The 24,716-nt window shown below is 40.0% G+C and overlaps 1 protein-coding gene across 1 annotated transcript in view; it reads left to right on the forward strand.

Annotated features, from left to right (window-relative positions):
- ERBB2 (erb-b2 receptor tyrosine kinase 2) overlaps positions 1-24,716 on the forward strand; it is a 202,807-nt gene that overhangs the window by 131,898 nt on the left and 46,193 nt on the right. Inside the window, exons 8-15 of the mRNA XM_053698075.1 lie at positions 11,099-11,215; positions 11,313-11,439; positions 11,861-11,928; positions 12,076-12,166; positions 14,351-14,550; positions 23,644-23,776; positions 23,899-23,989; positions 24,434-24,591. Of these exons, the coding sequence (XP_053554050.1) occupies positions 11,099-11,215; positions 11,313-11,439; positions 11,861-11,928; positions 12,076-12,166; positions 14,351-14,550; positions 23,644-23,776; positions 23,899-23,989; positions 24,434-24,591 (985 nt within the window). The remainder of the gene's footprint in view (positions 1-11,098; positions 11,216-11,312; positions 11,440-11,860; positions 11,929-12,075; positions 12,167-14,350; positions 14,551-23,643; positions 23,777-23,898; positions 23,990-24,433; positions 24,592-24,716) is intronic.

A 24,716-nucleotide genomic window follows, 5' to 3' on the forward strand; every position in this document is an offset into this window, starting at 1 on the left:
CAGAAAATTCCTACCTTAATTCCGATTGGCTGATAGAATCCTATCAGCCAATCGGAATTCGAGGGACGCCATCTTGGATGACGTCCCTTAAAGGAACCGTCATTCGTCGTCTAGTCGTCGGAAGAAGAGGATGGATCCGCGCTGGAGGTCTTCAAGATGGAGCCGGTCGTCATCGGATGGAAGAACATAGAAGATGCCACTTGGAGAAGATGTTTGCCGGTCCGGATGTCCTCTTCTTGCCGGATAGGAGGAAGACTTTGGAGCACCGGATTATGGATCGCCAACCCCCGCTTGGGTTGGATGAAGATCTTGGAGCCAGGACGGATCGGTGATACCTGGTGAGGTGAAGACAAGGTAGGAAGATCTTCAGGGGCTTAGTGTTAGGTTTATTTAAGGGGGGTTTGGGTTAGATTAGGGGTATGTGGGTGGTGGGTTGTAATGTTGGGGGGGGGGTATTGTATGTTTTTTTTTACAGGCAAAAGAGCTGAAATTCTTGGGGCATGCCCCGCAAAGGGCCCTGTTCAGGGCTGGTAAGGTAAAAGAGCTTGTAATTTTTGTATTTTAGAATAGGGTAGGGAATTTTTTATTTTGGGGGGTCTTTGTTATTTTATTAGGGGGCTTAGAGTAGGTGTAATTAGTTTAAAATTGTTGTAATATTTTTCTTATGTTTGTAAATATTTTTTTATTTTCTGTAACTTAGTTCTTTTTTATTTTTTGTACTTTAGATAGTTTATTTAATTGTATTTATTTGTAGCAATTGTGTTTATTTAATGTATTGATAGTGTAGTGTTAGGTTAATTGTAGGTAATTGTAGGTAGTTTATTTAATTATTTTATTGATAGGGTAGTGTTAGGTTTAATTATATCTTAGGTTAGGATTTATTTTACAGGTCAATTTGTAATTATTTTAACTAGGTAACTATTAAATAGTTCTTAACTATTTAATAGCTATTGTACCTAGTTAAAATAAATACCAAGTTGCCTGTAAAATAAATATTAATCCTAAAATAGCTATAATATAAATGTAATTTATATTGTAGCTATATTAGGATTTATTTTACAGGTAAGTATTTAGCTTTAAATAGGAATCATTTATTTAATATGAGTTAATTTATTTCGTTAGATAAAAATTATATTTAAGTTAGGGGGGTGTTAGTGTTAGGGTTAGACTTAGCTTTAGGGGTTAATACATTTATTAGAATAGCGGTGAGCTCCGGTCGGCAGATTAGGGGTTAATAATTGAAGGTAGGTGTCGGCGATGTTAGGGAGGGCAGATTAGGGGTTAATACTATTTATTATAGGGTTAGTGAGGCGGATTAGGGGTTAATACATTTATTATAGTAGCGCTCAGGTCCGCTCGGCAGATTAGGGGTTAATAAGTGTAGGTAGGTGTCGGCGACGTTGTGGGGGGCAGATTAGGGGTTAATAAATATAACATAGGGGTCGGCGATGTTAGGGCAGCAGATTAGGGGTACATAGGGATAACGTAGGTGGCGGCGGTTTACGGAGCGGCAGATTAGGGGTTAAAAGTGTAATGCAGGGGTCAGCGATAGCGGGGGCGGCAGATTAGGAGTTAATAAGTGTAAGGTTAGGGGTGTTTAGACTCGGGGTACATGTTAGGGTGTTAGGTGCAGACGTAGGAAGTGTTTCCCCATAGGAAACAATGGGGCTGCGTTAGGAGCTGAACGCTGCTTTTTTGCAGGTGTTAGGTTTTTTTTCAGCTCAAACAGCCCCATTGTTTCCTATGGGAGAATCGTGCACGAGCACGTTTTTGAGGCCGGCCGCGTCCGTAAGCAACTCTGGTATCGAGAGTTGCATTTGCGGTAAAAATGCTCTACGCTCCTTTTTTGGAGCCTAACGCAGCATTTGTTTTAACTCTCGATACCAGAGTTAAATTTATGGTGCGGCCAGAAAAAAGCCCGCGGAGCGTTAACAGCCCTTTTACCGCCGAACTCTAAATCTAGGCCTTAGTATTCTTTGTTTTAAAGCATTCCTAGGTAGCCTCAGGAGAAGCAAAGCACTACTGGAAGCTAGCTGGTGATTGGTAACTGCACATAGATACCTCTTGTCATTGGCTCACCCAATGTATTCAGCTAGCTCCCAGTAGGGCATTGCTGCTCCTTCAACAATGGGTACCAAGAAAAAAAGCACACTTGATAATAGAAATAAAGGGGGTAATTGTTTAAAATGTTATGCTCTAGCTGACTGAATCATTAAAGAAAAAAATTGGGTTTCTTGTCCCTTTTAATAAAAAATAAGATGATTTTATACTTAAAGTGACGGAAAGGTCATAATTAAAATGTGCATGGGTGCATTTAAATGTTAAGTAGATATATGTTTGCAGTATACTACCATTAGCAAAAATGCTTTTAGTAAAAGTTATTACTGTTTTTAAGTGACATATGCACATATGCTGTGATGACCATGTGCCTCAGCAATCAAACACTGCATCTTCTTTAAGAGTCAGCAGTGGCTTAAAAGTTTTCACTGGCACAATGTCAGCGTATGCTGCTGAAACAATAACTTTTACTAGCATATTACTTAATGGAGGTGTATTGCAAAAATGCTTCCATTTGAAACTGAAATGCACTCAGATTTAACCTTTCTGTCCCTTTAACATGCCAATATCATTTTATGCAGTTACTCCTAATACAGAGGTAAAGTGTGGGTATATCCATGTGCCTGCTTTGTACACAGTGCTGATGCCATTTGATAATGCTCCCCTAGATAAAACAGGCAGATGCATATGCAAATAACTTATTTCTGTATAAGTGAGTGAAGTGTATAAATGGGGATCAGAAAAGGGATTATGAAAATAAATTCTCTATTTCTTTCCATATGGCAGGGAGAGTCCACAACTTCATTCCTTACTGTTGGGAAATACAACACCTGGCCACCAGGAGGAGGCGAAGACACCCCAGCCAAAGGCTTAAATATCCCTCCCACTTTCCCATCCCCCCAGTCATTCTTTGCCTTTCGTCACTAGAGGAGGATGGCAGAGAAGTGTCAGAAGATTCGGATAGTCCTTAACGGGTATGTTCCCTTCAAGAGAGGACTGGAGTTTTAAGTAATCATATAAACCTCTCAGTGAGAGTATTGATTAAAGTTAGAGTCTGGAGATGCAGGGAAAGTTCATTCAGACTGAGTAATCAGTGTTAACGAGTTACACTGCTTGCTTTTGCACACTCAGGTCCCTGTCAGAGCTGTCACACTTGATCCTGGATGGTAAGTCTGTATTATTTTCATATAGCAGGGACGCCTTATATAGGTGCACAGTGTGACTCCTCTATACCTCAGTAGGATTGAGGGTTAATATCTCCTCAGTGGGAGTTTATTGGGAACAGTTTGGGGAGTTTATATACTACTTTAACATTTGTGAAGAACGTTTTTAGGGCTCATTTAGACTGTGTACTTTTGGCTGGAACAGGCAGGTTTCACTTTTGTGAGTTGCGCAGCTCTTAATACCTTTGCACAGTTTTTCATAGCAGGGGAGGTCCTGCTTTGAGCACCATGTGACTGGGTGCTGCTTTATTCACTTCCTTACGATCCTGCTGCAGACAACACTCCTGAGGAGGGTTTCTTGACAACTTGTCTGGGTCTAGGAGGTGGTGAGTGCCCCAGCCATTGGTTTTGTAAAGGTGCCCTTCTTTATTTAAAACATTTATTTTTGTATAGTTTTTCTCTTTGAGGGATTACATACCTTCTATGGAGGAATCTGATAATATGTTAGAAGGTTCCACTCCTTCTGTATTGCTTTATAATACCTGCTTATATTGTGAGGAGGCTGTGGTTTGCCCATCTGTTTGTTCCAATTGCCTGGGTACTGTTTTAAAGTCAAAGAAGGGAGCTAAATCTGCTATTAACCCTAGCGCTGTTAGTCCCTCTGAGCCTTCAACCTCTCATGATTCTGTGAACCGAGAGATTACTACCCTTTCTACCCTAACCACTTTACATGCAGTTCCCCCGCGGCACAGCTATTTCTCCGTATGGAGGGGGCCTTTTTCCTGCAGACTTTACCACACAGTTACAATTGGCATTGTCCGCGGCCCTAAGTGCCCTACCTATCTCTGGATCTAGCTTGTATGCCCCAGCTATCCTAGGATGAGTTAACCTCTGTGGCGTCAGAGGGTGAACTTTCAGAGTCGGAGACTTCTATTACTAAATCTCCTCCGGCGGAGGAACCCTCCTTTAGTTTTAAAATTGAACATCTGCGTTTTTTACTGAAGGAGGTCCTGTCTACACTAGAAGTTCCAGAGGCTACGCTACCTGAGGAACCTAAGATCCCTAGATAGGGTTTATGAAGACAGGAAGGTCCCACAAACTTTTCCAGTCCCAGTTTGTATGGCGAACATTATTAGTAACTAATGGGAAAGAATTGTAACATCCTTTTCTCCCTCGGCTACTTTAAAAAAATTGTTCCAGGTCCTTTACTCTCAATTAGAGCTGTGGGGCTCCATCCCTAAGGTAGATGATGCCATTTCGACGCTAGTCAAGCGTACTACTATCCCTCTTGAGGATAGCTCTTCCTTTAGAGAACCTATGGATAAGAAGTTGGAAACGTTCCTAAGGAGAATTTTCCAATACGCAGGATTTTTATTTCAACTGGTGGCAGCAGTGGCCGCCACCTACTGGTGCGACTTCCTGTCAGAACTTATCGAGGTGGAATCTCCCCTAGAGGATATTAAGGAGAGAATTAAAGCTTTAAGAGTAGCTAATTATTTCATCTGTGATGCAAATATGCAGATTATTCGCCTAAATGCTAAGGTTTTGCGGTCCTAGAGTAGCCAGTATATCAAAAGGCAATTCTCATAAGGTAAAATGGTACTCACAATTTATAAAGGCAAAGGTAATGCCTAGGTAGACGGTCTGGGAGCTTAGCAGTGTCCCAGTGTACTGTGCACCAGTGCAAGGGCAGATCCTCCTGGAATCAAAATCGATTTCTGCAGTCTGAAAAATAGGAAAAATAAAGAGGGCGACTCCTAGTGCAGATCAATTAGGTATATTCAACCCACTAGCTGTTCCCAACAGGTGGATACTCACAAGGTGTAATGCACACTATAGTGCAAGTGAAGTATACTGGGTATATTGTAGTGGTCCAGCGCACATATAGACCAAGGTTGTTCTCTGCTCCAAAATGTTTCTGGCAGTAAATGATGAAAAGGAGACTCCAGTATAAAAAAAAAAAAAAATTTATAGAAAAAGTATTTAAAAACAATTTACAAATTTAAAATGAACAAATAACATCAGTACAACAAGCTACGCATTTATCAGCGCTAACCACGCTGTTTCCTCATGCAGGTAATACTGATATGTGACTGAAGCCTCCTATTTATGTAGCCGTTAGCCAATGTTATTGCAGGCTACACCCTGGTTACACCCTGCTACACAGGTGTTAAAGCAATTCATTAGATTACACGTTTGTAATAACAAATGTATATGATGTGCTATCACTAGCTATTAAACTGACAAAGACAGAAACAATAGATGGTAACATTATTATCATACAAAGTTGGAATACAGATTACATTATAAACAATAAAACTTGAACTGGAACCTAAATAAGGAAATAGCTCTATGCGTCCGCTGTGTCTCTACCAAGACTATCAGCGTGAAATTCATATCTTATATACCAATAGCACACTTTGAAATATGAACCTTACATAAGTGTTACTTTGAAGATCAAGGCTCCTAATATTATGTATATTAGACCGAACATCTTGGTTGCATTCAAGAAACTACTGTCCGATTTACCAAACCGGATATATGTTATAAGATATTAGGTAGAACAACGGCATATTCATGTTAAAGCGTTGTGAGATTAATCGGCCAATCAAAATTGTACTAAAGAAGGTGTGTAAATCTAAGCCAATGGCTGTGTGTTCTTAGACTTTCCGGATATATTCGTTGGAGCAAATATACTCCATATAATCTATATTACTACCACCGCAACTTTCGCACTTGGATTTACAAGTTACTGAATTAAAAAATAATAATAATAAAGAATACATTGTAAGATGTTATAGAATAGCAACATATTCGTGTTATGACAATCCCCAATTATCTAGACCAATCAGGGAGGTAATCTATGAGGGTGTGTAAAAAAACAGCCAATATGGCTTTCAAGATCACGATACCTAAAAGTCCCGCAACGGCACTACTCCACCTAAATTTACATATTCTCCCTAAACATCAGCAGATTTTCTGTGTATATCTCCTGTCATCGTGTTAAAACTAATATTGCTAGATGTTGGAAGAAAGTAACTCCCCCACGGTGGTCTGATATTCTTAACACGATGGCCTACCTGTATACAATGGAAAAAGACATGTATTATAGTCTGGACAAAGTAGACCTATTTGAAATGGTTTGGGCTGACTGGAAAGATACACACGACACTTTATGGATACCTCCGGTTAGGGCCTAAGTGACCCTATCCCTGCCACTTCGGGGTGACTCTCTGGGACGTTTCCCCCTCCCCCCTTTCCCCCCCACCTGGGTCCCTTCTTCCCCTCCCCCCCCTTCTCCCACCCCTTTTACAGCTATTTTGAAATGTACCGACTCCACTCTTTGATTTTTGAACATACAAGTTATATGTTATAGATTTTGTGTTTCTATATACTTGATGTGTGTCATATTGTGCAGGGGTCCTGCAAGTCCCCAGTTGCTGCTTTATATTGTTTAAAACGAATAAAAATTATTTAAAAAACAAACAAAAAAAAAACAGCCAATAGAAGATATGACTTCTAAATCCAGACTCCTTTCTCTTCCATTCAAGGGGAAGATCTTATTCGGACCAGGTCTGGACTCTATCATCTATACGGTTACTGGAGGGAAAGGTGCCTTCCTACCTCAGGATAAGAAGAACAGACCTAAGGGACGGCAGTCCTCTAATTTTCGCTCCTTTCGTTTGGACAAATCCCAATGATCTCAATCTTCATCCAAACCTGAGCAGCCCAAGTGCGCTTGGAAACCGGCTCAGTCCTGGAACAAGTCCAAACAGACAAAGAAGCCCGCCGATAACAAATCGTCATGAAGGGGCGGCCCCAATACAGGATTGGATTGAGTAGGGGGCAGTTTCAGGATGTTCAGGATACTTGGGTTCTGGAGGTCCGTATCTCAGGGATACTGGATAGGATTCAAATCTCATCCGCCCAGGTGCAAATTCCTACTCTCCAGACTGTCTACAAGACCAGAGAAGAGAACAGCATTTTTAGATTGTGTACGGGATTTTGTCTCCTTAGGAGTAATTATCCCGGTACCTGCATCAGAAAGAGGTCTGGGGTTCTATTCAAACCTCTTTGTGGTTCCCAAAAAGGAGGGAACTTTTCGTCCAATTCTGGACTTGAAGTGCCTAAACAAATTTTTAAGTGTCCCCTCCTTCAAGATGGAGACTATAAGATCAATCCTTCCCCTGGTTCAGGAAGGACAGTTTATGACTACCATAGATCTGAAGGATGCATACCTTCACGTTCTGATCCACAGGGTTTATTTCCAGTTCCTGAGGTTCACCTTTCTGGATCATCACTTCCAGTTAATAGCACTTCCGTTTGGCTCCTTACCTGGACAATATCTTGGTACAGGCACCATCTTTTCATCTAGCAAGGAATCACTCAGAATTTCTTCTAAGTCTTCTTCAGTCACATGGATGGAAGATAAACTTGGAAAAGAGTTCTCTTACTCAAGTGAATTTCCTGGGCACAGTTATAGACTCGGTGTCCATGAAGATCTTTCTAACAGATCAGAGACATTGCAAGCTAACAACAGCATGTCTTGCCCTCCAGGCCTCCTTGAGACCTTCAGTGGCCCAGTGTATGGAGGTGATTGGACTCATTGTGTCTTGTATGAACATCATTCCTTTTGCCAGATTCCATCTCAGACCTTTACAGCTATGCATGCTGAGACAATGGAATGGCGACCATTCCGATCAGTCATAACAGATAGTTCTGGACTTCCTGTCGAGAGACTCGCTCTCTTGGTGGCTCTGTCAAGATTACCTTTCCCAAGGCACGTGTTTCTTGATACCATCCTGGGAGATTGTGACTACGGACGCCAGTCTATCCAGCTAGGGAGTTACGATCAATATCTTGGAACTCAGGGCAATCTTCAATGCTCTGAAGACTTGGCCCTTCCTGGGTTCGTCCCAGTTTATCAGATTCCAATCAGACAATATAACTTCCGTAGCCTACATCAACCATCAGGGAGGAACGAGAAGTTTCTTAGCGATGAGAGAAGTATCTCCAATCCTAGAATGGGTGGAGGCTAACAACTGTACACTGTCAGCGATCCACATTCCGAGTGTGGACAACTGGGAAGCAGACTTCCTCAGCAGGCAATCCTTTCACCCAGGGGAATAGTCTTTCCACCCTGAGGTCTTTGTAGAGATATGCAGCAGATGGGGATGCTAGAGATAGACCTCATGGCCTCCCGTCTCAATGCCAAACTACCCAAGTACGGGTCGAGATCAAGGAATCCTAAAGCTGTTCTAATAGATGCCCTAGCGGTTCCATGGAGGTTCAGAGTCCTATATCTCTTTCCTCCATTACCTCTTCTCCCTCGTGTGGTGGCCTGCATCAAACAGGGCATCAAGGGTTAACAATTTCCAAACCTTTTATTGTACCAGGAGGAAAATAAACATGACGTTTCGGGCTCAAAATGCAAATATGTAACACTGTTAGACTTTTTATTAAGATCTAATTCTATACTTTGACCACTAGGTGGCATCTAGAACTAAAGGTTAGGTATATGATGAAATTGTATCAGATTAGTTACACCCGTGGTGACAGGTATTTAAGTAAGATGTGTGTTGTAAAAAGGTCATATGATTAAGGGCATTTGAGCCCGAAACATCATGTTTGTTTTCCTCCGGGTACAATAAAAGGTTTGGAAATTGTTAACCCTTGATGTGCTGCTGGAGTTAATCGTTTGTGGATTGTGTTGGAGCCTTCAAGCAGGGGCTCTTCCAGCGTGCACTCGTATTACCACTGGTGCTGGAGTATTACTGACTATACTGCATCAAACAGGAGCAAGCATCGATGATTCTAATTGCTCCATCTTTGCCACAAAGGACTCGGTTTGCGGATCTGGTGGGGATGTCCTCATTTCCTCCGTGGGGGTTACTTTGTTGCAGGGACCTGCTGATACAGGGTCCTTTCCTTCATCAAAATCTACATTCTCTGAGGCTGACTGCGTGGAGATTGACCGCTTATTCGTAGCCAGGAGTGGTTTTTCTGAGAGTGTCATCGACACTTTGATTTAAGCTTGTAAGCCAGTTACTCGACGCATCTACCATAAGGTGTGGCGGACTTACCTGCACTGGTGGGAGGAGCATAGTTTTTCTTGGCATAAAGTTAAAGTTGCCTGAATTTCATCTTTTCTCCAGGATGAACTGGAGAAGGGTCTATCTGCTAGTTCCCTGAAGGGACAGCTATTGGCCCTGTCGCTGTTTCTGCACAAGAGGTTAGCTGAGCTTCCGGATGTGCAGTCCTTCGTTAAGGCTCTGACTAGGATCAGACCTCTGTTTAGAAAGATGGCTCCGCCATGGAGTGTCAATCTTGTTCTTCGTGTGTTGCAGCAGGCTCCATTTGAGCCCATGCATAATGCTGACATTAAACTGTTGTCTTGGAAGGTTTTTGTTTCTATTGGGTATTGTCAATGCTCGCAGTGTCTCAGAGATTTCTGCCTTGCAATGTGAATCCCCTTACCTTGTTTTTCATGCCGATAAGGCAGTTTTACGTACTAAGTTAGGTTTCCTTCCTAAGGTGGTGTCAGATCGCAACATTAATCAAGAGATTGTTGTTCCTTCCTTGTGTCCCAATCCTTCTTCGGCGAAGGAATGTTTGCTTCACAATTTAGATGTGGTTCGTACCTTGAAGTTCTACCTTCAGGCTACTAAGGAGTTCAGACAGATCTTCATCTTTGTTTGTCATCTATGCAAGTAAGAGTAGGGGTCAGAAGACCACTACGTCTTCCCTGTCTTTCTGGTTGAGAAGTATCATCCGCCTAGCTTATGAGACGGCGGGACAACAGCCTCCTGAGGGGATTACTGCTCATTCCACTAGAGCAGTAGTTCTTCCTGGGCTTTTAAAAACGAAGCCTCAATGGATCAGATTTGTAAGGCAGCTACCTGGTCGTCCTTACATACTTTTTCTAAATTTTACAAGTTTGATGTGTTTGCTTTGGCTGAAGCAGCTTTCGGGAGAAAAGTTTTGCAGGCTGTGGTGCCATAAGATTAGGGTCTGCCTCTTTTTTGTTCCCTCCCGTTATTCCTTCAGTGTACTCCGAAGCTTGGGTATTGTTTTCCCCACAGTAAGGAATGAAGTTGTGACTCTCCCTGCCTTATGGAAAGAAAACAAAATGTATGCTTACCAGATAAATTCCTTTCTTTCCTGGCAGGGAGAGTCCATGACCCCTCTCGTAAGTTGTTCTTTGTTTGGGCGGCTCCCTTTTTGTTTTTCTTCTGGCACCTTTATACCCTGATGTTTCTCCTACTTTTCATCATTCCCTCGGCCAAATGACTGGTGGGATAGGAGAAGTGGGAGGGATATTTAAGCCTTTGGCTGGGGTGTCTTTGTCTCCTCCTGGTGGCAAGGTGTTGTATTTCCCAACAGTAAGGAATGAAGTTGTGGACTCTCCCTGCCTGGAAAGAAAGGAATTTATCTGGTAAGCATAAATTATTATTTTTTGTTAATCTTTTATGGAAAAATAACTGTTGTCACATTTAAATATATATTTTTAAACGCCTTACAGAATTTTGTATCAGGGGAAGACAAACTTACATGAAATAGGACCCAGATACTAAATTTTGAGGAACCAGACATACAGTTATTGTAGAAGCCATGGAAAGAATATGTAAAGATATAAGTAGAATAATCCAACATATAGAAAACAGAAGTAAACTTTTAGGACCGGTGGCTCCCTAGTAACCTGGATTGGTCAGTCCCTTTGTGCTATGTCAATAAAGCTAAAACTTTATGTAGTTAAGAAACTGACATTAACCCCCAACTAAACTGTAAAGTTCTAATTCTAGATGAGTATTTGGGGTTCTTACTTGTTTTATAAAACAAATGACATAGACTAAATTATGCTAATTTCTTTATCACAGATAACTACCTTTCAACTGATGATGGCTCGTGCACGCTTGTGTGCCCTCCAAATAACCAGGAGGTTACAGTGGCAGGCGTGCAAAAGTGTGAGAAATGCAACAAGGTGTGCAGTAAAGGTCAGTACCCTGCACATGTTTACAATGACTGGGTATATGGTCTATGATCTGCACTTTTACTTTACTTCAATGCTTCCTCTTTAATTCTCTTCTACAGTGTGTTATGGGCTTGGAATGGACTTTCTGAAGACGACACAAGCTGTTAATTCCAGCAACATAATGTATTTTAAAGGGTGCACCAAAATATTTGGCAGCCTGGCATTCCTTCCTGAGTCCTTCCAGCGGTAAGAACATTTTCAGCAATAATGTAAATCCCTCCCCTATAATGGGTTCCCCTTACAGATTTACACTTTTCCTTTGTAGAGTAACAGGACTACTACAATATGCATTATTTTCTATGCCTTTACACTATTAATGTTCTCAATACATTTTTTTCAAACTAGTGATAGCTCATAGTTTAAAAAAAAAAAAAAAACATTCTCCCCTTACCATTAAGTCAATGTGATAATAAAGCTGTTAAAGTAAACATTTCCATAGTGATGCCAAACGCAGACAGGTTTTTATCAAATATTGACATATTCGTTACTGACTTTTTTTTGCCTTTACCTCTCAGAATCTTGTAGGTTAAGCTAATATTATTTATTATGTCTTCTGTTATTTCAATGTGCGTATTTTAATAACCTGCAATTTTGTCTTGACAAATAGGGATAATCACAGCATTGCTCTGACCCCAGAAAGCTTGGAAGTCTTTAGGACCCTTGAGGATATAACAGGTATTGTGAAAATATAACTGGCAATGCAATACATAAAAAACAGTTTTGGGCATTATGAGCATAAACATAGGGTGTATGACCAGGGGATACACCTGGGGTGGGTTAGTCTTTAATAGCATCAACATTGTGGTTTATATCATGGTGTAGGATATCTTCACATTGAATCCTGGCCGGAGGAGTTAAGAAATCTGAATGTGTTTGAGAACTTGCGCATTGTCCGAGGGAGGGTACTTCAAAAGTAAGTGGATTTTAGCTTCTCATTACTAGTCTAACCAATATTTAGTTTTAGGTTCAGTTTTGTATTTTTAACCTGATTAAAGAAAGTTTATGCCCCACTTATCAATAGATGATTAACATTTAGGGCCAGACTACTTACCAAGAGCAGTTGGCTTTAGTGCAATCCATACAAATGACAAAATTTAAACTTTTCTGATTCAGATAGAGTACGCAATTTTAAACAACTTACCAGTTTCCAAGCTCAGAAGCAACAAAGGACTACTTGGAGCTATCTGCTGATTGGTGGCTGCACATATCTGAACCTTGTCATTAGCTCACGGTGTTTTCACCTAGCTACCAGTAGTGCATCACTGCTCTTTCAACAAAAGAACGCAGCAAATTTGAAATAATAATTTAAAGTAAATTGGAAAGTTATTTAAAATGTTATGCTCTGTGTAAATCATGAAATAAATCATTTGGGTTGGTTTCATGTCTCTTTAACCCAATTGCTGCTGGGAATTTCAGATGAAAACTTTCCCAAAGTACTGGAGAATTGTTTTAGCATTTTTGCTATAATTCCATTTAAACAGAAATAGAACCTTTTTTTTCTTTACCTACAACTATATATTTATTTTTTTGCTGGATGGCAGTTTGAAATAGATATTTATTCACAAAGAAATTATTGTAAAATTACCACACAAAAAAAGAAATATATAAAAAGATGTATTATCACATTCCACAAAAACCTGTAGCTTTCTAACTGTTGAAAAAAGTCACAATTATTCATAGGCATCCTCTGATTCAGCTAAGCCCAAAAATATGTATTTTTGTATTATTTTTTAAAATGTTAAGGTCTTTATCTGCAGCTATGCATATCATGTTCTAAAATGATGCAATGGGGTAACTCACATTAGGTATAGCAGACCTGCCTAAATTCTCAAAATTGCCCCACAAAACTATATATTTATGTATTTGTTTATTTAAAGTAGACAATCCAAAGTATTGATCTAGGCCTATTTTGGTACATTTCATGCCACCATTTGGTCAGCAAATGGTATAACAGAAAAAATGTCTTAACTTTTTCACAAACATTGGGTTTCTCACTGAAAATATTTACACACAACTACTACAGTCAAATGCCAAATGGTTGTAAAAGCTGCTCTAGGATCTCCTTTGTTCAGAAATAGCAGATATGTATGGCTTTGCCTTTGATGTTTGGTAATTAGAAGGCTGCTAATTGCAACTGCGCACCACACTTCTGAAATTCCCGGCAGTGAAAAGTTTAATCAGTTAGCTGTTAAGGTAATATTTGATGTTGTGTAGAAATTACCCTCCCAACTGACACCTCCCACCTCCCTGACCCCTCCAAACAGCTCTCTTCCCCCTCCAACTGGTCACCAGTCTTCCAGTATGCAGTTTAGGGCTTTTTTAAAAAAAAAAAAAATCTGTAGTTTAGGGATACCTCCTCACCATCCCACCTCCCTGATCCCTCCCAAATAGCTCTCTTCCCTCCCCTTCCTGTTACTGGCAGTTTTATTACGAACAAGCTTTTTTATGTTGTGTAGGGACCCATCTCTCCCCATTCCAACAGTTTTCTGTGTGTAGGGATCCATCCTTCCCACTCCCCTCCTGATAATATATTTTGCTGCAGTGTTGGGACCCACCTCTCCCTCCCCCTCCTGTAGTCAGATGCCCACCTGCCACCTTCCTTACATCTCACCGGCATCACTGAATTGATACAGTTTAAATTAACTTGCATAGTCTATCTTTTATTGCGAGTATACGTGCGCTTCAGCACAAACTTTTTACTTTCTACTCGTTATATGAGTGCAAACCTCAGAGGGGAAAAAACGTATGTCTAGCGGATGTAAAGCTCGAACACAAACGCAAAATTGTGCTGCACTCGTAATCAAGCCCTTAATTAGGACAGTATGTGATTTGGATTACTTATGGATTAGACCCTTAGGCACTATTTAATATAATGTATTGTCATCTATTTTAAAGAATAAAGACCCCTTTCATCGGAATGTTTTGATAATTCCACATTGTTGTTATTTGGTGTTACTAAGTCATCTGTCAGTGACACTCCATTAAAATATTAAATCCCTGAAATAGATATATTGAGCATTCTAGATAGGCTTAATAGTGCTTAACTATCAACAGTAGGTATTTTTTTTAACTCTTTCCCCTCTGGATTTCTGTGTAGTGGAGTTTATTCTCTGGTTCTACGCAACATTTCCATTTCATCTCTCAACCTGCGCTCCCTGATGGAAATCAGCAGTGGCTTGGTGATCATACAAGGGAATCCTAACCTCTGCTTCCTGGAGAGTGTCCAATGGACAAACTTATTCAGGAACAAGAGACAGACCATTATCCAGACAGCCAACAAACCTCTTGATCAATGCGGTAAGGAATGTTTGTTTGTGGTCATCATTTCTAAATATTCTGCACGTTGCAAACTCCATGTTTCTTAAGAAAAAAAGTATGTGCATGTCAAAAGGGAAAGTGATTTATTCAAAGAAAGGAAGGAATTCTTAATTTAATTGTAGCGCCATAGGTAATTTATTATTTATATTAATAACGGGAAATAAATTTAATAAAATAATGTCATATTTATTGGGTGTAGTATTCAATAAGACTAAATTCTTATATGGTTCTCCTCCATATATTCACCTAGGTTATATTGTGGCTGCCAAAATATCACCACATCATTGCCATGTCGGTTAAAGGGACAGTCTAGTCGAAATGCAAAATGAAACTTTCATGATTCAGATAGGGCATGCAATTGTTAACAACTTTCAAATTTACTTTTTATCATCAAATTTGCTTTGTTCCCTTGGTGGTATTTTTGAAAAGCTAAACCTAGGTAGGCTCAAACTGATTTCTAAACCGTTGAAAACCGCCTCCTAGCTCAGAGCATTTTGAAAAATTTTCACAGTTAGACAGTACTAGTTCATGTGTGTCATATAAATAATATTGTACTCACTCCTGTGGAGTTATTTAGGAGTCTGCACTGATTGGCTAAACTGCATGTCTGACAAAAGCACCGATATAATGGGGCAGTCTGCAGAGGCTTAGATACAAGGTAATCACAGAGGTAAAAAGTATATAAATATAAACGTGTTAGTTATGCAAAACTGGGGAATGGGTAATAAAGAGATTATCTATCTTTTTAAACTATAACAATTCTGGTGTAGACTGTCCCTTTAAATTCAAATTGTGTTAACCCCTAGAATGTCAAGAGGGATTTGAACACTATATTCTAATCCCAAACCAAAACCCAAATCAATGAAATGATTGCATAGGTAACATTGTTGGTGCATGTTGGATCTAACTAGTGATACTTTTATGTTATTAAAGGGACAGTCTACAGTAGAATTGTTATTGTTTTAAAAGATAGATAATCCCTTTATTACCCATTCCCCAGTTTTACATAACCATCACAGTTATATTAATATACTTTTTACCTCTGTGATTACCTTGTATCTAAGAACCTTCTTCCAGCCCTCTGATCACATGACTGTGACTGTTTATTATCTATTGTCTTGCATTTAACATTGTGCTGTGTTGAATCTTAAATAACTCCCTGTGCCTGTACACAGTGTTATCTATATTGCCCACGTGTACTTTTAGTCTCTTTGTGTTAAAAATAAATTTAAAAAGCACGTGATTAGAGGCAGCCTTCAAGGGCTTAGAAATTAGCATATGAGGCTGCCTAGGTTTAGTTTCAACTAAGAATACCAAGAGAAAAAAGCAAATTTGATGATAAAAGTAAATTGGAAAGTTGATTAAAATTACAAGTCCTATCTATATATTGAAAGTTTAATTTTGACTAGACTGTCCCTTTAATGTAGCCAGATACTCCTCAATGTAAGGCCAGGGGTCACAATGCATGAATGCACCACTCCAAGGCTTGCACAGATCAGTGGATCTATCATTGTGACTGACACACTCATGCTCAGCTAAGAAAGCTTTTAAATCTAGCCTGTAAGGAGTTCTTGTAGACTGGATTTGAGAAACACTGGATTAGATGGATCTTTTGGTTATTAACTGCCATCTGCATCTACTACATGCCTTTGCCTTCTCCTAGTGGAGATTCTGCATCTACTACATGCCTTTGCCTTCTCCTAGTGGAGATTCTGCATCTACTACATGCCTTTGCCTTCTCCTAGTGGAGATTCTGCATCTACTACATGCCTAATACACATTCTTTAAATTCATGTTCTGCCATCAATTATAAGGTAAAAAAGCAATTACCATCGGCTAGATTACGAGTTTTGTCGGTAATGGTGTGCGGTGCTAACAAGCAGTTTTCTTTCACCGCTCACCTACAGACAACGCTGGTATTACGGGTTTTTACAAACCCGGCGTTAGCCGCAGAAAAGTGAGCAGAGAGCAAAATTTTGCTCCATGTCTCACCTCAATACCAGCGCTGCTTACAGTAGCGGTGAGCTGGCAAAACGTGCTCGTGCACGATTTCCCCATAGGAATCAATGGGGGAGAGCCGGCTGAAAAACAAAACTAACACCTGCAAAAAAGCAGCGTTTAGCTCCTAACGCAGCCCCATTGATTCCTATGGGGAAATAAAATTTATGTCTACACCTAACACCCTAACATGAACCCAGAGTCTAAACACCCCTAATCTTACATTTATTAACCCCTAATCTGCCGCCCCGACATCGCAGACACCTGCATTATATTATTAACCCCTAATCTTCCGCTCTGGACACCGCCGCCACCTACATTATATGTATTAAATCCTAATCTGCTGCCCACAATATCGCCGACACCTACATTATATTTATTAACCCCTAATCTGCCACCCCCAATGTCGCCGCAACCTATCTACACTTATTAAGCCCTAATCTACCGCCCCCAACGTTGCCGCCACTATATTAAAGTTATTAACCCCTAAATCTAAGTCTAACCCTAACACCCCCCTAACTTAAATATAATTTAAATAAATCTAAATAAAATTACTACAATTAACTAAATTATTCCTATTTAAAACTAAATACCTATAAAATAAACCCAAACCTAGCTACAATATAACTAATAGTTACATTGTAGCTAGCTTAGGATTTATTTTTATTTTACAGGCAACTTTGTATTTATTTTAACTAGGTAGAATAGTTATTAAATAGTTATTAACTATTTAATAGCTACCTAGTTAAAATAAAGACAAATTTACCTGTAAAATAAAACCTAACCTAAGTTATAATTACATCTAACACTACACTATAATTAAATTAATTCCCTAAATTAACTACAATTAAATACAATTATCTAAAGTACGAACCCCCCCCCCCCCCACACACTAAATTACAGAAAATAATAAAATAATTACAAGTTTTTTAAAATAATTACACCTAATCCCCCTAATAAAATAAAAAAGCCCCCCAAAATAATAAAAAGCCCTACCCTATACTAAATTACAAATAGCCCTTAAAAGGGCCTTTTACGGGGCATTGCCCCAAAGTAATCAGCTCTTTTACCTGTAAAAAAAGTACAATACTCCCCCAACATTAAAACCCACCACCCACCCAATCCCCCCTTAATAAAACCTAACACTAACCCCTTGAAGATCACCCTACCTTGAGAAGTCTTCACCCAACCGGGCCGAAGTCCTCAACGAAGCCGGGCGAAGTGGTCCTCCAGACAGGCAGAAGTCTTCATCCAAGCCGGCCAGAAGAGGTCCTCCAGACGGGCAGAAGTCTTCATCCAGACGGCATCTTCTATCTTCATCCATCCGGCGCGGAGCGGGTCCATCTTCAAGACATCTGACGCGGAGCATCCTCTTCGTTCTTCATCCGACGACTGAATGAAGGTTCCTTTAAATGACGTCATCCAAGATGGCGTCCCTTCAATTCCGATTGGCTGATAGAATTCTATCAGCCAATTGGAATTAAGGGAGAAAAAAATCCTATTGGCTGATGCAATCAGCCAATAGGATTGAACTTCAATCCTATTGGCTGATTGGAACAGCCAATACGATTGAGGTTGCATTCTATTGACTGTTCCATTCAGCCAATAGGATTGAAGTTCAATCCTATTGGCTGATTGCATCAGCCAATAGGATTTTTTCTACCTTAATTCCGATTGGCTGATAGAATTCTATCAGCCAATCGGAATTGAAGGGACGCCATCTTGGATGACGTCATTTAAAGGAACCTTCATTCAGTCGTCGGATGAAGAACGAAGAGGATGCTCCGCGTCGGATGTCTTGAAGATGGACCCTCTCCGCGCCGGATGGATGAAGATAGAAGATGCCGCCTGGATGAAGACTTCTGCCAGTCTGGAGGACCTCTTCTGGCTGGCTTGGATGAAGACTTCTGCCCGTCTGGAGGACCACTTCGCCCGGCTTCGTTGAGGACTTTGGCCCGGTTGGGTGAAGACTTCTCAAGGTAGGGTGATCTTCAAGGTGTTAGTGTTAGGTTTTGTTAAGGGGGGATTGGGTGGGTTTTAGAGTAGTGCTGGGTGTGTGGGTGGTGGTTTTTAATGTTGGGGGTATTGTACTTTTTTTTTACAGGTAAAAGAGCTGATTACTTTGGGGCAATGCTCCGCAAAAGGCCCTTTTAAGTGCTATTTGTAATTTAGTATAGGGTAGGGCTTTTGATTATTTTGGGAGGCTTTTTATTTTATTAGGGGGATTAGATTAGGTGTAATTAGTTTACAAAACTTGTAATTATTTTATTATTTTCTGTAATTTAGTGGGGGGTTTTCCGTACTTTAGATAATTGTATTTAATTGTAGTTAATTTAGGGAATTAATTTAATTATAGTGTAGTGTTAGGTGTAATTGTAACTTAGGTTAGGTTTTATTTTACAGGTAAATGTGTCTTTATTTTAACTAGGTAGCTATTAAATAGTTAATAACTATTTAATAACTATTGTACCTAGTTAAAATAAATACAAAGTTGCCTGTAAAATAAAAATAAATCCTAAGCTAGCTACAATGTAACTATTAGTTATATTGTAGCTAGGTTTGGGTTTATTTTATAGGTAAGTATTTAGTTTTAAATAGGAATAATTTAGTTAATGATAGTTATTTTATTTAGATTTATTTAAATTATATTTAAGTTAGGGGAGTGTTATGGTTAGGGTTAGATTTAGGGGTTAATAACTTAAATATAGTGGCGGCGATGTTAGGGACGGCAGATTAGGGGTTAATAAATGTAGGTAGGTGTCAGCGATGTTAGGGACGGCAGATTAGGGGTTAATAAATGTAGGTAGGTGTCGGCGATGTTATGGACGGCAGATTAGGGGTTAATAATATTTAACTAGTGTTTGCGATGCGGGAGTGTGGCGGTTTAGGGGTTAATATATTTATTATAGTGTTTGCGATGTGGGAGGGCCTCGGTTTAGGGGTTAATAGGTAGTTTATGGGTGTTAGTGTACTATTTAGCACTTTAGTTAAGAGTTTTATGCTACGGCGTTAGCCCATAAAACTCTTAACTACTGACTTTTAAATGCAGTACCAGTCTTGACAGGAGAGGCTTTACCGCTCACTTTTTGGAAGACTCGTAATACCGGCGTTATGCAAGTCCCATTGAAAATATAGGATACGCAATTGTTGTAATGGATTTACTGTATTTTCGATTCTGACCAAAAAAGTGAGCGGTGAGCCTGTCATTTCAAGACTCGTAATACCAGCGGGCGTTAAAAAGCAGCGTTGGGACCTCTCAACGCTGCTTTTTAAGGCTAACACAAGACTCGTAATCTAGCCTTTTGTTTGGTGACTGGAAACACTTCTACAGGACATGCATTGTTAATTCTGATGAAGAGCAGACTTAGATAAACTCTGACAAGTCCGGGAAGAGTCAGGTGAGTTGTCAGTAGCCAGGCCAGATTTTAGCACCAGAAGGTCAGCCAGAATAATCCAGAGAGCAGTTCCAATAGTCTTTAACCAGGTAGAAAGAATGAAATTTAAGGAACAAATAAGGGCTAGGCAAATAACATAAGTCAGGAGACAGTCCAAAATCAAAATCAGGAGGGCAGTCTGGGAACAAAAACTCTAATTCAGAGATGACTTCCCATCCAGTCTTGGTGCCAAAGTAACTGCAGGGGTCACTTCAGATAAAGAATAATAATAAGCACTATCCTTAGTGCACTTACAGTCCTTAACTTCATGAAGTTAAACAGTTCACCCTGCACTGTCGGCTGCCCTTATTTGAAGGTTTCTTACAGCATCACAGGATTTCTATCGCCACAGCCATTCTAAAACTAGCACGCCCACAACCCACAGTCCTAGCCTTGCAGTAGAGTGTAGCATTTACCGCGCCTGGGGACTCGACATCAGTACAGTGTAAATGGCACATTTTGAAGACTTTCATATGGAATACAGTGAAGAGATTAAATTACCTTTTTATATGCAATTCTTCAAAGAAGCCTCAGCACTACTTTGTAAATGTACCCCAACCGGGTCTCCTTTATTGGGAAGTACAACACACTAGAGTTACATTTTGGGCAACAACCAGCCCTTAATCATGCTAAAAAACATAGTAGCAAGCAGACATATACTGTATATCCATCCCCATTAAATTCATCTGTATATACCCAATCACCTTTATATTACCATTGGGGATAAAGAGGTATAATACCTATTCTTTCAATATAATCCATAGGTTTTCTAATGAAAGAAGTTGAAATTGTTTTATCCCACACATTTTTGTATTTCATTAATATATTAGGCCAAGTTAATGTTGTTGATGTTAATTTTGAGATGCAAAGCGTTACACCATTTGGCTTGTGTAAAGTCATATTGGCAATCTGTTATGAGAAGTCATGAAAACATATCATATGAGTAATTATTGATACTATTTTTTATTGTATTGTATTTGTATGGTGGCATGGAAGTACAAACATGTACTGTCATTAAAATGACTGTTTACCACAAGGGTGTCCACTTTCACCTCTTCTTTTCGCCCTCGCAATCGAACCATTAGCGGAACAAATCAGACAAGATAAGAAAATAGATGGTGTACGTCTGCATGGCACTGTCCATAAAATAGCGCTCTTTGCCGACGACATAACAATATTCTCTTCAGACCCTCTAACTTAATTCCCGAGGCTGAAGGAAATCTTAGACTCCTTTGGTTACATGTCCCTTTACAAATTAAATTTAGATAAAACAGAAGTTTTCACCTGGGGCTTCCCCCAAGACACAGTAGACACCCTAATGACCCAATACAGAGTACATTGCGCCAATAACTTCATCTCACACTTAGGGGTCAAGATATCGAACAATATCCCTCAGATGATCAAAGACAATTATTTGCCCCTTTTAGCCGAACTTCGCACTCTGAAAGACAAGTGGGATTACACTCACATATCATGGATAGGCAGACTAACGGCCCTCAAGATGTCATTCCTACCCAAAATTACTTATCTATTTAGATGCCTTCCTTTCCGTATTCCGGGGTCTCTCCTTCATCAATTTCAGAGCGAATTCACAAAATATATATGGCAGCATAAACCCCCTAGAGTGGCGCATAAAATTCTCCAAAGTCCCCTCAGTAGAGGAGGCATAGCCTCCCCTTCGATAACAAGGTATTATGAAGGAGCCATGCTCACTCACATTTCGCAATGGGGGACGAAGGACTCTCCTAGTAAATGGAAAACTATAGAACAAGCCTCACTCCCAAACCACATATTTCTACCTGACTTGATTTGAATCCCTACCCACATACGACGGACCACAGACATTAGTAACACCATAATACGAGAATGCCTCGTCATGTGGGATAAGCTGAGACATTACCCACATATCGCCCCGCATCCCTCACCCATCACTTCCATGACGGGTCTCCTCCGAGGTCTACCTGACTCTCACCCTCAAGGCTGGACACGAGTAGGAATACAGACAGTAGCTGACTTTTGGGTCACTTCACCAGCTCCACGCTTCATGACACTCTCAGAAATAAAGGCTGGCTTCGACTTACCCAGACACATGACATTCGAATATACAAGACTAAAGAGCTTTCTTCTTAGCTGGGGCTTCCAACCTGAATTGCACCGTGCACGAACACTCTGGGAAATGACTTGGCAGCAAGGTAGCAAATTACATAGGCCTCTATCAATACACTACACCTTAATAGGAAACTTAGACTCTGAAAACAAGCTCCCTCACTTACTCAAATGGGAATCGTTTCTGAACGTGACCATACCCCCACAGGCATGGCAACATGTAATCTCCCTCACCAAAAAAACACTACACTGTGTTACACTCTTCGAAACTTATTACAAACTCTTAACACATTGGTACCTCACTCCTGCCAGACTAAACAAAATGTTTGACTCTGCATCTCCTTTATGTTGGCGTAACTGTGGTAAAAAAGGAGATTCTTTACACATATGGTGGGAATGTCCCAAGTTGAGACCCTTATGGAATACTTGTTTCCGTACGCTAGCGGGACTAGGTATAGCACTTCCCACAACTCCTTCCAATGCCCTTTTACACATAGGCATTCTTAAACTACCTAAACACCAAGCATGCCTGGCAATTTATTTGTTAACAGCTACTAAAGCGACTATAGCCAAGGCATGGAAAACCAAGACGCCCCCAAAATGCATCCTAAGTTATATGGCATATATCTATAATATGGAGAAACCTATCTTTTGCTTCCTAAATAATTCGGACCTGTTTGAACTAGTGTGGGCAGATTGGCAATCCTGCCACACCACTACTTGGTCCCCGAATACTAGAGTAAATACGCATTAGATGACCTCTGATGTCTATCCTCTGAATAAGAACTTCCCTTCTACCTCTAACGCTACTATCACCCTTCCTCTTCTCTCCAACCCCTTCCCCATCCCAACTAACCTACCTCTTATGATAAGAGCTATATCATGCTCACTCTCCATTTTATGAATACATTCCAACCTGAAATGTTGAAATTGTTTCAATTTTCTGTTTATATATCCTGTAGGAGCCTGTGTGCTCCAAAAACACTCACTACGTTATCTTTGTAATTGAGAATATTATTTATCAATAAAAAAAAAATTTTTGAAAAAAAAAAAAAAAATGACTAACTTTCAGCTTCTTCTTAAAAAAAAAAGGTAAAGGGACATGAAACCAAAAATGTTTATTTTGTGAATCAGATGGAGCATAACATTTTAAACAACATTTAGGTTTACTTCTATCACTCTCTGAGAGCTAGCTGAACACATCGGATGGGCCAATGACAAGAGGCATATATGTGCATCCATCAATCAGTAGATAACACATTGTAAAGTGTGTGTAGGTTATTGTCTTTCAGTTACTATTAACTTCAATAAGAGCCAAAAACAGCCTTCTGCCTTCCACTGCGGTACTTTGGCTAGTGCAAAACAAATATCTGACAGTATTGTAAATAACTGCTATGGTGGTATCAGCCATCTGAAGAACAGCAACACCAGCAACATAAACTTAGTTTGCAATAACTACAGTTTTTCCAGTTGTCACAAGAACAAAATGTAGTTGTTTTTAACAGACAGCATTTTTCCCCCTCTGATCTTGCAGAAAATGACGGGCAAGTGTGTTTTAATCTCTGTGATGATGGCAAGTGCTGGGGTCCTGGGCCCTCACAATGTGTCCAATGTAACGGCTTCTTGCGGGGACATGATTGTGTGGAGTCCTGCAATGTCTTAGAAGGGTGAGTTTACAGCCTATTGTATAGTCTAAAAAATTATATGGAGTGGGATTCCAAGAAGGGTCCTCAGACAGTCTCTGTACAGTCCAAGCTGCTGGTTATTTCCTGAGGTTTTGATTTTACAGGGAACCAAGAGAGCATGTTAATGGGACTCAATGCATAACCTGTAACCCCCAGTGCCTCCTGCAGAATGCAACCGAGACATGCTCTGGCCCTGTAAGTATGAAAGTTTCACTGTGCAGCAAATATATATATACTGTATATATATATATATATATATATGTGTTTAGCAGTGGAGGATCTATTTTTTACATTTCATCTCTTGTTGCCTTCACAGTCTTTATGTGCTGGTATGCCCCATCCCTGTCAGCTGTCTCTGGGCTTTCTTGCCTTTCATTGCACTAGCCCTGTTTAATAGTCTAGCAGTTTGTTGCTTTCCATGGTTGTCTGTCACTATGTCTCTGAATGTATTCTAGCTTGTTAAGTGTTATCCCTCTTCCTTCTTGCTCCTGCTGAGACTTTCTACACAGCTTTTTCAATTTTCCATATCCTGACTGTCTCTTGCTGTAACAATGCTTCTCAGTCTAGATTGTGATGAATCTCAAATTTCTCGCTGTTATTAGCACAGCTCAGAGTTATCAAAGAGATTTCTTTCCCCAGGATGCCAATCAGTGTGTGGCATGTGCACATTACAAAAATGGAGAGGACTGCGTTGAGCAATGCCCAAAAGGGATCAAGGTGGATTTCATTGTTACTATTTGGAAGTACCCAGACGCTGACGGCATTTGCCAGCTGTGTCCTGTTAACTGCTCCCAATCGTAAGATATTATCTGGCTTTACTTTGCAATTTTATGTTTGTTGCACATTTTTTATGAGATAAATTGCCTGATGATGAACCACACAACAGAGTCCATAGTAGTCCATATTAGATAATAAATCATAA

The sequence above is a fragment of the Bombina bombina genome, chromosome 1 (assembly GCF_027579735.1).
Source record: "Bombina bombina isolate aBomBom1 chromosome 1, aBomBom1.pri, whole genome shotgun sequence".
In the NCBI taxonomy this organism is placed as follows: Eukaryota; Metazoa; Chordata; class Amphibia; order Anura; family Bombinatoridae; genus Bombina; species Bombina bombina.